This window comes from Heterodontus francisci, chromosome 19 (genome assembly GCF_036365525.1).
Source record: "Heterodontus francisci isolate sHetFra1 chromosome 19, sHetFra1.hap1, whole genome shotgun sequence".
In the NCBI taxonomy this organism is placed as follows: domain Eukaryota; kingdom Metazoa; phylum Chordata; class Chondrichthyes; order Heterodontiformes; family Heterodontidae; genus Heterodontus; species Heterodontus francisci.
Genome location: NC_090389.1, coordinates 46122057 through 46134212, shown reverse-complemented (window position 1 = coordinate 46134212; position 12156 = coordinate 46122057). Strand labels below are relative to the sequence as shown.

Here is a 12156-nt window from a genome sequence, read left to right as displayed (position 1 = left end):
GCACTATAACTGATAATAGTCCTAATATTCTTCAATGTAACTTAGACATTTAATAGAGTGCATGTAATCTTTTTAAATGAATGACATGGTGAACTCTATAAGAAACAACTAAAATGTATTTATTGTGGTTTTTGTTAACAAAGTTTCCCATCAGCAATCTTATCAGTTATTGGTGTAATTTTTCCACACACTACAGATGTCCTAATTTAGTGCCATTCCAGACATAACGATGATTTGGAGCTCATGGTGATGGTTAATAAACACTCTTAAATTCTGACACGATCCCTGGAGTTCTCTCTACTACCTGTTAGAAAACAAGTTTTAATTTTCTGTTCTTTTTGACCTTGTGGAACCTGAAACAGTCCTTGGGCCAGTAGAGGCAATGGGAGGTGGAGCAATTCTGTTTTGTTGCTGGTGCAGAATGGCTTTCTGCCCAATAGAAACTTCAGGTCCATCATTTGAATTTGCACTCTGGAAAACATTTCTGTAAGTTATTCAAATGAAGGAAATACTTCAGTGATGTGTGTTTCCTGTATATGTCTGTCTTTTCTTTCCCACTGTTTTTCCTTCTCTTTTCCTATGTAAGTATTTGTCTTTTATACCTTCATTATTCCTTCCTTTAATGAAACCTCAAAGGAGCAAAAGATCAATCAGATATGCCACATTTGGAGGAAGGTCTTGAAAACAAAATCTACCTGCTTTCATGTTGAGTAACGGCTATAATGTTTCATCTACATAAATGAGGGATTAAGTAGAGTATCCATGTTGGGAATTGGTGGTTTATGGCAAGTAAAACCATCACATGGTGTCTGCTGCATAATTCACAAGTGTTATAAGTGAGTTGTGGTAGACTAGAGACGAGTGTTTATTCTCTCTCCCCCACGGGTCCCTCATATTAATCTCTTTATACAACATAAATTATTTAATTATTTTTTCTTTTCACAGTATCACTTAGCAACATGGATTTACTGAAGCTACAGATGAGGCATATGTTGACATATGAGGTATATTGTGCCCATTGGTCAAAAACAGTGAAACGAAGTTATCACAAGAGATTTCACAATGGGACTTAAAAAATAACTCACGAGGGAGAGACTTTCTTCATCTGTTATTTGTAGCAAAATCATAAATACAAATATGAAGAATGCATTTAAGATTTCACTACCACTAAATAAACAGAGGAAAACCAGTCACTCTCTTCCTGGTGGTGAATTAGATGGAGGATTTAGCAGCAATCTATATATCAACTGTTTATATAGAAAAATGCAAGGCAGGAAGTGACCGCTGCAGTCCATCTGATCAGTCTCAAAGTTAAAAGAAAAACCATACTACAGTCCATCCTGTACACTTCCAATTCCTTCTAATTTCTCCTTCTGTGCTGTAATATTCTACAATTCCCTCCAAAATTTTCCAACTCTTAAATTTGCAGATGCTATCCATTGCCAATGTCTCGCCAGGCAATCTATTTCACATATTCATCAGCTTCTGCATGAAGAAGCTGAAACTAAATTGTCTGCTCAGCTTTCCTTTTCTAACCTTGAATCCATTCATCCAGTTACAAAAAGTTGATTTGGAGTTCTGGCTATAGAATAGTAAGGTTTAAATGGCAACATATTTGTGATTTTCATTGGGTTTTATCTAACAACCGTGACCTAGTGAAATGGAAAGCTCAATCAAAACGTCATTTGTTCAGCAACACAAATGAATCTAGTGTCTGGAGTTAGCTAATAACAGTAACAGATGACCTAGTAGCATTGGCTTAAGAAGAGTAGAGAGGTACGGATTTTGATTCGAGAAAAATCATGAGAAATGATCAGATTGGATCCTGATGCAGGACCTGGTTCAATGTTCTTTTCTTGTTCCTTGTTCTTATGTTCAAATTGCCTAGAAAAAAACTTCACAGTAAACTAGTGTTGGTCGAGATTGCTTTATTGGTTATTGCTTTGTTTTTAATTTTTGTTTTGCATACTTTGTTCCTTAGTTTACTTATGTAAAGCCGTATCTCTCAACTTTGTTTTATTTAGCTTCTTCTCCATCATAACCTGAGGTTCCCACTAAGCTAGTTTATTGGCTTCACTTGGATTTTGCCTGGTCTACAGAGGGGAAAAAAGGCTGAGAATACAGGCAGGTGTGAAGTTAGCAGAAAAAGCCCCAAGGGCTAAGTTTAAGAACTTAATGCTTCAGCCAGAACTACTTCCAGTTCCCAGCGCCTATCATTTTAGACTTAATGATTGTGCCTAAGTACATAGAAAACATGCAATTTTTTTAATTTGTTGTTTCTGGAGATCAGATTTCAGAGAAATAAGGGGGAATCAGTGCTTCAATATAGAAGGGCTCAGTGGCTGCAATGTTGGAGCACTAGACTCTCACGCTGAAAGCTAAAGTTTGTACTTCCAATTGGCATAGCTTTTCCGTTAGAATGCATTTGCCAGTTTCAACCAGGTCATTTGAGGGTGAGGATGTAAATTGGTTGGATGGAGATCACTTGAATAAGTTCACTTCCTTATAGATGACTGAGGGCTACTTTGGCATCAGTTGACATTTCCATAGGCTGGATCCTATACCGGAAATAGAAATTTTGGTTAGAGAGTTGAAATAGCAATACATTTTGAAAATATATAATTTTTGTAAACTGGCATTAATTTCTAGATGTAATTATGTAATAGGTTTTGACAAATTGATTTATGGTTAGCTTATGCTTGATTTGCTTTCAGGTGGATTTGCAGCTGCAGTCACCACGCCCCTCGATGTAGCAAAGACGAGAATCATGCTGGCAAAGGTAAGATTGTGGAATAATACTGCAGGAAAGACAAAAAGGATGTTGTAAATTACTTGTGACAGTTCATCATCTTTTATATATTTAGTCTTTGTGAATTAAAATATATTGACCATTCACAATACTGTGAAATAAGATCTTTAACATTAATGAATGAACTATATAGGCCAAATCGCTGAAAAACAATTGTAGTATTGTGATACATTTAGATAAATGTTTCTGCTGCCTTTCAGCTACTGGGATGCAAAATTTACAAGTATGGGATAAAATTCTTTTTAATGTGGGGAAAATTATAATTGAGCTGAGAAATTGCTTAACTTTGTTTTAGTACTGTGCCCATATAAATATAATGCAGGTAATCAATTATTTATTAAGATGTTCGTTCTATGAGATTTGTTAATTCACAAAGTACCTTTTGATGGGAAGACTATTCTGCAGCAGATTTCTGGCATGCAAACAATTCACTCAGAGCCTAGAAAAGGTGAAGCTATTATTATTGTAACATGATGAAGGAAGCTGTTGAGACAATAGATTTACTGCCGATGTTCCTTCTTTAAATCTGATCTGTGCTGTTCTTTGATGCAGACAGGTACCACCACGGCCAGTGGAAAAGTGTTACCTGTCTTGAGCGACATCTGGAAGACTCGAGGGATTTCTGGGTAAGGCTTTATTTTTCTCCTCAAGGAACCACTAACGAGCTAGTTGACATGATATTTATATTCCTTTAGAGAAACCAAAACCCCAATGTTATCTTAACCTGCCTGGCAGGAACAGGACAGGTTCAGGTCAGAAATCCATTTTACACACCGCCTGATTTTGCTCCCCATTTAAGTCCATCAAGCGGAAAATCTGCAGGGTTGTAAAACATGTGCTGGCTCCAAACCCACACCATTTCCACTGTGCTGGTTAGGTTAAAATTGGGGTTTAGATGTCCTGGTAGTAAATTAAGTCTAAAGTAACTAGACCCATTTTCTACCAGGTGTCTGACCAACAATTGTCAATCATGAAGACTATGTATGTGCAATAACTTTGCAGTACAAATGATGTGAGGCTATTCATGCTCACCATTATTATGAAATAAATCAGACAGCAATTTCCAGCAATCACACATGTGTAGTTAAAAACAGAAATCAAGAAATTGCTGTTCGATTTCCTCTTATGAAGCTTTACTACAACAGTATCTCGCCGAGTGACTGGGCATTGAAACGTCTAGAACGGCGTGAAGTTGCAATATCTACCCACTAAACATGCCAGAAAAAATTAGAGCTGGCCCATTCAAGTATAAGTGAATTTTTAATGGTGTAATAAGTCTTAATTATTGCCAAACAGCCTCTTTGGCACTGAAAATTAATTTTTACAAATGTGGAGTCTCAATTCTTCAGATTTTAGTTATTGTTGGAGATCTTTTAAAATATTTTTTCTTTACTTTTTCTTTCTGTCTCTTTATCTTCTCTCTGAATGCCATCTTTCTTGGCCTCTTTTTATTTCTCTTCCTGTACATGATTTGAACTAAATGTTGTAAACTGACACTTTCTGGTTTAAACTCTGCATGTCTCAGTAAGGATTTTTCAGTCTAAGGTGACAAACCATTGCTTAGCTTGTTCACAGGTCTCATCCCCTGTAGATGGCACCACACTGTTTTGGATTTTTAATTACTGCAACTTTCAGTGCAGAGGCCTAGAGAAAGTATGTGGGAAAGTATACTGTAATGAACAGCTAGCACAGTTCTTTGGCAGCTGACCACAAAATCTAGACCAATGATTGTTATTCTGTGATGCATTTGGCAGCTTTGTTCGCAAATTCATTGTTTCCTATGTGGAATCATACAGAATTGTCAGCACTTATATGTAGAATGTGGTAAAGTTCTACCAAGAGTCGTGCATGCATAGAATAAATGAGATAACTGACTTGAAATGGTGAACTAATGAATGAAACTGGCCATGATTTTTTAAAATACCAAGGGCTAGATTATCAGCAGTCAATTTTTTCTTGACATTAGTTCTACATTTGCACTATAAATAATTTACCAGATTAGAATAGATAGGTGCTTGATGGCTGGCACAGACACGATGGGCTGAAGGGCCTGTTTCTGTGCTGTATAACTCTATGACTTTATAATTGAAACTAATGATAATTATGGCTTTGCACAGTTCATGAGGGAATCTTGAAGTTATTGTTTGGAAGATGTAAAGATTATCAAAAGGGCATTTTTTTTGGCCCATAAGCAAAATTTGGGAAGCAACTATTATTAGATTGATTTGTGTAAAAAGGAGGCAGTTGCAGGGTGAGAGGGCTCCAGCCTCTCTCTATCTGGGAGAGGGAGTTAGCCTCACATGAGGGCATGTTTCTTTGTCCAATCATTTCACAGGAGGGCCTAGAATAAGCAGTAACAAGTAAATCTTGTACCTGGCATTGGCCTTTGAGATCTAGAATGTTACGGTAAGCTTTAGCACCATGCTGAAGGTAAATGTCCATCATTTAGCTAGTGAGAAGGCGTTGCTTGAAATAAAATTTGAAAATGTGTGCTCCTTTATTCAGGGTTCAGTGCCTACCATAATTGGGTTTCTGCTGAAACTCCTCATCCCGAACTGGTGGAAACACTGTCAGCAGGCGCATGGGTGTGGCCATGCTATAGTGTGGGAGGATGGCAGAAATGCACGTGTATTTTACACTGACCTGCGCTGCTCCTGAGGAGCTTCTAGTATCCACTGTCTTCAAAAGCGAGCCTATCAAATGTATAATAATCAAATGGTGATTATCCTCATCAGGAGTTGGAGAAAAGTGAAATCGTTGCTATAGGGATATAGGAACAGGAGTTGGCCACTTAGTCTCTCGAGCCTTTTCCACTATTCAGCGAGATCATGGCTGATCTGCGATGAACTCCAGGTACCCGCTTTTGCCCCATATCCCTTAATAGCTTTGGTTAACAAAAATCTATCAATCACAGATTTAAAATTAACAATTGATATAACATCAATTGCTGTTTGCCGAAGACAGTTCCAAACTTGTACCACTCTTTGCATATAGAAGTGTTTCCTAATTTCGCTCCTGAAATGTCTGGTTCTATTTTTTTTAGACTATGCCCCCTAGTCTTATACTCCCCAACCAGCAGAAATAGTTTTTCTTTATCTACTCTATCAGTTCCCTTAATATCTTGAAAATGTTAATCAAATCATACCTCAACATTCTAAATTACAGGGAATACAACCTTAGTTTGTATAATCTTTCCTCACAATTTAGCCCTTGGAGTATAGCTATCATTCTAGTAAATCTACGCTGTACCCCCTCCAAGGCCAATATGTTCTTTCCAAGGTGTGATGTCCAGAACTACTCATTGTACTCCAGGTGTGGTCTAACCAGGGCTTTCTTTAAGCTGAAGCATAACTTCTACCCCCTTGTATTCCAGTCCTGTAGATATAAAGGCAGGCCTTGTATTAGCCTTTTTGATTATTTTCAGTACCTGTACAGGACATTGTAATGATCTATATACATGGACCCCCAAGTCTCTTTGGACTGCCACTGTTTCTAGCTTTTCACTATTTAGAAATACTCTGTTCTATTCTTTTTAGGTCCAAAGTGGATAACCTCATATTTGTCTACATTGAAATCCATTTGCCACAATTTTGCCCATTCACTTAATCTATCTCTTTTTAATTTTACACTTTCATATATACTGTTTACAATGCCACCTATCGTTGTATTTCATTGTGTTGAACACCTGGATGATTTAAAAAGATATTTAAACTTGAATCAGCTTTGAAGGCTGCTTTGGGAGACAATTTATTCCATCAGTATTTGTTATTGAAACAGTCAAGTTGGGAATGAGTGCCTTAGAATTGCATTTTCGTGGTGATGTGGCTTAAATTAAATTACCACAGTTAAACATTTTCTTTTAAGCATCACTTCTGTAACATAATGTGGGAATGAAAACAGATGTTCATCCCAGTATCTGCTCAGAGCCCTTATACTAAGTTATCATCCTTTGCAATATAAATTCCCAAATGTACTCCATAACATCAGGAACCAAATGCTGTATATTGTTTAAGTGATTGAATACACTAAAATAAATGTTAACTGATTTGTAGTCATCTCGGTGTTCCATGGCAAATGAGGACATTGGGAGTTGACTGTAATTCTTGAGCATTTACTTTACAGAGTAATCAATCACAGCATCAACTCACATTTATATTATACCTTGATTGTAGAAAAATGTACCAAACACTTTGCAGAGGCATTATCAGGTAAAAAGAGATGCCAAGTCAAAGATGGAGATAGTTGGAGGAGTAACCAAAAGCTTAACAAAATAGGCAATTTTAAGAAGAATCTTAAAGGAGCAGAGGGAGGAGGAGAGTTAAAATGATTTAGAGTGCCCTCTTTTACACAGGCCCAAGTGAAGTAATTTTTGATAGCAGCAAACACAATCGGTTAACATCAGTGGTGAAAAATGGGAGTGATGGTGGATCAACAGTCCATTTCACACTGTATCCCTACTTTCTTTTCCATGGCAAAATTGGGCACAATGTAAAAGATGCTATCAGGGATTGACCAATATCACTCCCGCTGAATTAACAAGCAAACACAGTTCTTTCTCTTGTATTTTCTCAGAACATAATCTTCTTTCTAAAACTCATAAAAGATTTACAAAGAGTTACAATTAAATCACAAAAACCCTGTACTAGTGAAAGCTGTGATCCGACAGTTTACATACATCCATTACAGCCAAGTAACTAAATGGTGGTAGAAAATTAAACAACTAACCAGAGGTGGAGACTGCACAAACATCCCCATCCTTAATGATGGGGGAGCCCAGAACATCAGTGCAAAAGACAAGGCTGAAGTGTTTGTATCTTCAGCCAGAAGTCCTGAGTCGATGATCCATCTTGGCCTCCTCCTGAGGTCCCCAGCATCACAGATGTCAGTCTTCAGGCAATTCGATTCACTCCATGTGATATCAAGAAACAGCTGAAGGCACTGGATACTGCAAAGGCTATGGGCCCTGACAACATGCTGGCAGTAGTACTGAAGAATTGTGCTCCAGACTAGTTGCGCCCTTAGCCAAGCTGTTCCAGTACAGCTACAACACTGGCATCTGCCCGTCAATGTGGAAAATTGCCCATGTATGTCCTGTCCACAAAAAGCAGGACAAATCCGATCTAGCCAATTACCACCCCATCAGTCTACTCTCGATCATCAGCAAAGTGATGGAAGGTGGCATCGACCGTGCTATCAAGAGGCACTTACAGAGCAATAACCTGTGGATTGATGTTCAGTTTGGGTTCTACCAGGGCCACTTGACTCCAAACCACATTACAGCCTTGGTCCAAGCATGGATAAAAGAAATGAATTCAAGAGGTGAAGTGAGAGTACATGTCCTTGACGTCAAGGCAGCATTTGATCAAGTGTGTCATCAAGGAGTCCTAGCAAAATTTTGAGGTCAATGGAAATCTGTGGGAAAATTCTCCACTGGTTGGAGTCATACCTAGCACAAAGGAAGGCAATTGCAGTTGTTGGAGGCCAGGCATCTAAGCCCCAGGATATCGCTGCAGGACTTCCTTAAGGCAGAGTCCTGGGCCCAATTATCGTCAGCTGCTTCATCAATGACCTTCCCTCCATCATAAGGTCAGAATTGAGTATGTTCGCTGATGAGTGCACAGTGTTCAGTTCCATTTGTGATTCCTCAGATACTGAAGCAGTCGGGCCCAGATGCAGCAAGACCTGGACAACATTCAGGCTTCGGCTGATAAGTGGTAAGTAACATTCATGCCAAAAAGTGCTATGCAATGACCAAATCCAACAAGGAAAAATCCAGCCATCTCCCCTTGACATTCAATGGCATTACCGTCGCTGAATGCCCCACTATCAACATCCTGGGGATTACCATTGACCAGAAACTTAACTGGTTCAGCCATATAAATACTGTGGCTACCAGAGCAGCGTCAGAGGCTGGGAATTCTGCGGCGAGTAAGTCACCACCTGACTTCCCAAAACCTGCCCACCATCTACAAGGCACGAGTCAGGAGTGTGATGGAATACTCTCGACATGCCTGGATAGGTGCAGCTCCAATAACACTCAAGAAGCTCGATACCATCCTAGACAAAGCAGCCGCTTGATTGGCACCCCATCCACTATCTTAAAAGTTCACTCCTTTCCACCACCAACACACAGTGGCAGCAGTGTGTACCATCTACAAGATGCACTGCAGCAACTCATGGAGGTTCCTTCGACGGCACTTTCCAAACCCTCGACCTCTACTACCTTGAAGGACCAGAGCAGCAGACATATGGGAACATCATCACAACAAGTTCCTCTCCAAGCCACACGCCATCCGGACTTGGAACTATATGGTCGTTCCTTCCCTGTTGCTGAGTGAAAACCTAGAACTCCCTTCCTAACAGCACTGTGGGTACACCTACACCATGTGGACTGCTGCGGTTCAAGAAAGCTCGCCACCACCACCTTCTCGAGCAATTAGGGATGGGCAACAAATGCTCTCCTTGCCAGAAATGCTCACAACCCATGAAATAATTTTTTTTTTTAAATGTTAAGTGCATATGTATGTGACTTGCATGTACAAAATTGTATGTAAGTTTTTTTGATCACTTTTTCTTAAACCTTAACTTGTATGCAACTTAGACATGTGAGCATGAGTGTCAGGAAGCAAGGTTAAAAAAAAAGTATCATCAGCATGAGTGGGTTAAGTATAACGGTATTAATTATTGATCATTATTAATTATTGATTAATTGATAGTATTAGCACAGAGAAGCTGTAGAGGCATGAATTAAAATTAATAGTTTAGATAAGGTACTAACTAGATTCTAAAAGAGGGAATGGAGATTTTATTTAGATCATGGATGGGCAGCTGACACCTGTGCCATGTGGGAACTTCAGGACACCTTGTTAAAACATTTTAAAAAGTAGGGCCTCGAAGGTAGTAATCGCTGGATTACTCCCAGTGCCATGCGCTAGTGACGAGAAATAGGAAGCTAGGGAAGATCAATGCGTGGCTTGATGCATGGTGCAGGAGGGAGAGCTTCAGACTTTTGAGGCATTGGGACCAGTTCTGGGACAGGAGGCACCTATTCAAAAGGGACAGGTTGCACATCAACAGGACTGTGACTACTATCATCGCAGGGAGGTTTACTAGTTTGGTTGGAGAGGGTTTAAACTAAATTGGCAGGGGAATGGGCACCAGCATATAGAAATAGAAAAAAGGATTGAGATGCATAAATTGAGAGTGTTGGATAGTACGAGAGAAGGAAGTAGTCCCATATTAGATAGGAGCACACTAGGAAGGACTACAAGGAATACAAAGACAGGTTTAGAAAGCATTTATGTATCACAGAATCACGAAATTGTTACAGCGCAGAAGGAGGCTATCAAAGTGGGGTGAATAAGATTGGTGAGCTACAAGCAGAAATAGCCATGTGGGAATATGATGTAGTAGCAATAACAGAAATGTGGCTTAAAAATGGTGAAGACTGGTGTTTAACATTCAAGGACACAAGGTTTGCAGAAAAGTTAGAGAAGGATAAAAGGGAGGTGGGGTGGCAATACTGTTTAGGGAAGACATTGTCATGTTAGAAAGAGAGGATGTCCTAGACCGGGCAAGGACAGAATCCATTTGGTTACAGTTGAGAAGCAAAAAGGATATACATTACTAGCAGTATTGCATAGGCCTCCAAATAGTGAGAGAGATAGAGGAGCAAATCTGCAGGGAAACCACAGAGTTGTGCAATAACTATAGAGCGGTGATATTGGGGCTCTTTAATTACCCAAATATCGATTGGGATGATGTTAGAGTAAATGGAAACGTGGGGGAGGAATTTCTGAAATGTGTTCAGTAGAACTTCCTTGACCAGCATGTTCTCGGTCCGACTAGGAAGGAGGCACTGCTGGATCTGGTGGTAGAGAATAAGGTGGGCCATGTGGACAAAGTTTCTATGGGGAAGCACTTGGCTAAGAGTAATCATCGTATCATGTAGTTTAGATTAGTAATGGAGAAGAATCTGAAGCGGAACTTCTAAATTGGAAGAGGGCTATCTTCAATGGGATGAGAGGGGATCTAGCCAAGGCAAAATAGAACTAAAGACTGACAAGAAAAACTGTAACAGAGCAATGCGTGATGTTTAAGGAGGAGATCTTTCAGGTACAAGCTAGGTACATTTCAACAAGAAGGAAAAGCAGGGAAACTGAAGACAGGGCTCCTTGGATGACGAGGGAGATAGGGAATATGATGCAACAAAAAAGGTGGTGTATGATGCAAGTCAGATGACAACCAGACCAAAGACAATAAGTTGAGAGGGTAAGTGAAGAGGAAAATAAGACTGGCAAAGAGAGAATATGAGAATAGAATGGCAGTCAACATAAAAGGGAACCCCAAAATCATCATCTGGCGTGTAAATAGTAAGCAGGTAGTAAGAGGCAGTGTGGGTCCTATTCAGGGCAAATAAGGTAATATATGCTTAGAGGCACAGGGCAAGGCTAGAATATTTTGTATCTGTGTATGCTGAGGAAGAGGATGCTGACAAAATATCAGTAGAAGTGGAGAAAGTCGAGGTAATGGATGGAGTGAAAATTGGTAGGCAGAATGTACTGGAAAGGTTGGCTGTGTTTCGCGTGGATAAGTCGTCTGGTCTGGATGACTTGCGTGCCTGGTTGCTCAAGGAAGTGGAGATAGTGAAAAGGCTTGCCATAATCTTCTAATCGTTGCTAGATACAGGGGAGGTGCCAGAGGATTGGAGAGTGGCGAATGTGATACCCTTATTCAAGAAAAGGTGCAAGAAAAATCCTAGTAACTACCAGGCCAGTCAGTTCAACATCTGTGTGGGTAAGGTTTTAGAAAAATAATCAGGGAACAATCAACAGGCAGTTGGAGAGGTTTGAATTCATTAAGAAGAGCCAGCACGGATTTGTAAAAGGCAGATCATGCTTGACTAATATAATTGAATTTTTTGATGAAGTAATGGAGAAGGATGATGAAAGGAATGCAGCAGATGTTGTCTATATGGATTTTAAGAAAGTGTTTGACAAAGTACCACATAAAAGGCTGGTTAAAAAAATGAGGTTCATGGAATAAGAGGGTCAGTGCCAGCTTGGATAAAAAAATTGGCTAAAGGACAGGAAACACCAACAGTGGTAAATGGTTGTTTTTCAGACTGGAAAATGGTAGACAGACCCAAGGATCAGTGCTAGGACCACTGCTTTTTTGATATATATATATATATATAATATATATGTGTATAAATGATTTGGATATTGGAATACAGAGTAATATTTGTTAATGATACCAAACTTGGAGGTGTGCCACATAGTGAGGATGATACCAATCAACTGCAACAGGACATAGATAGGCAAACAGAATGGGCAGACAAGTGGCAG

At 39.4% G+C, this 12156-nt stretch overlaps 1 protein-coding gene across 1 annotated transcript in view; it reads left to right on the top strand.

Annotated features, from left to right (window-relative positions):
• slc25a26 (solute carrier family 25 member 26) overlaps positions 1-12156 on the top strand; it is a 274969-nt gene that overhangs the window by 246309 nt on the left and 16504 nt on the right. The window contains exons 8-9 of the mRNA XM_068051571.1: positions 2715-2779; positions 3362-3435. Of these exons, the coding sequence (XP_067907672.1) occupies positions 2715-2779; positions 3362-3435 (139 nt within the window). The remainder of the gene's footprint in view (positions 1-2714; positions 2780-3361; positions 3436-12156) is intronic.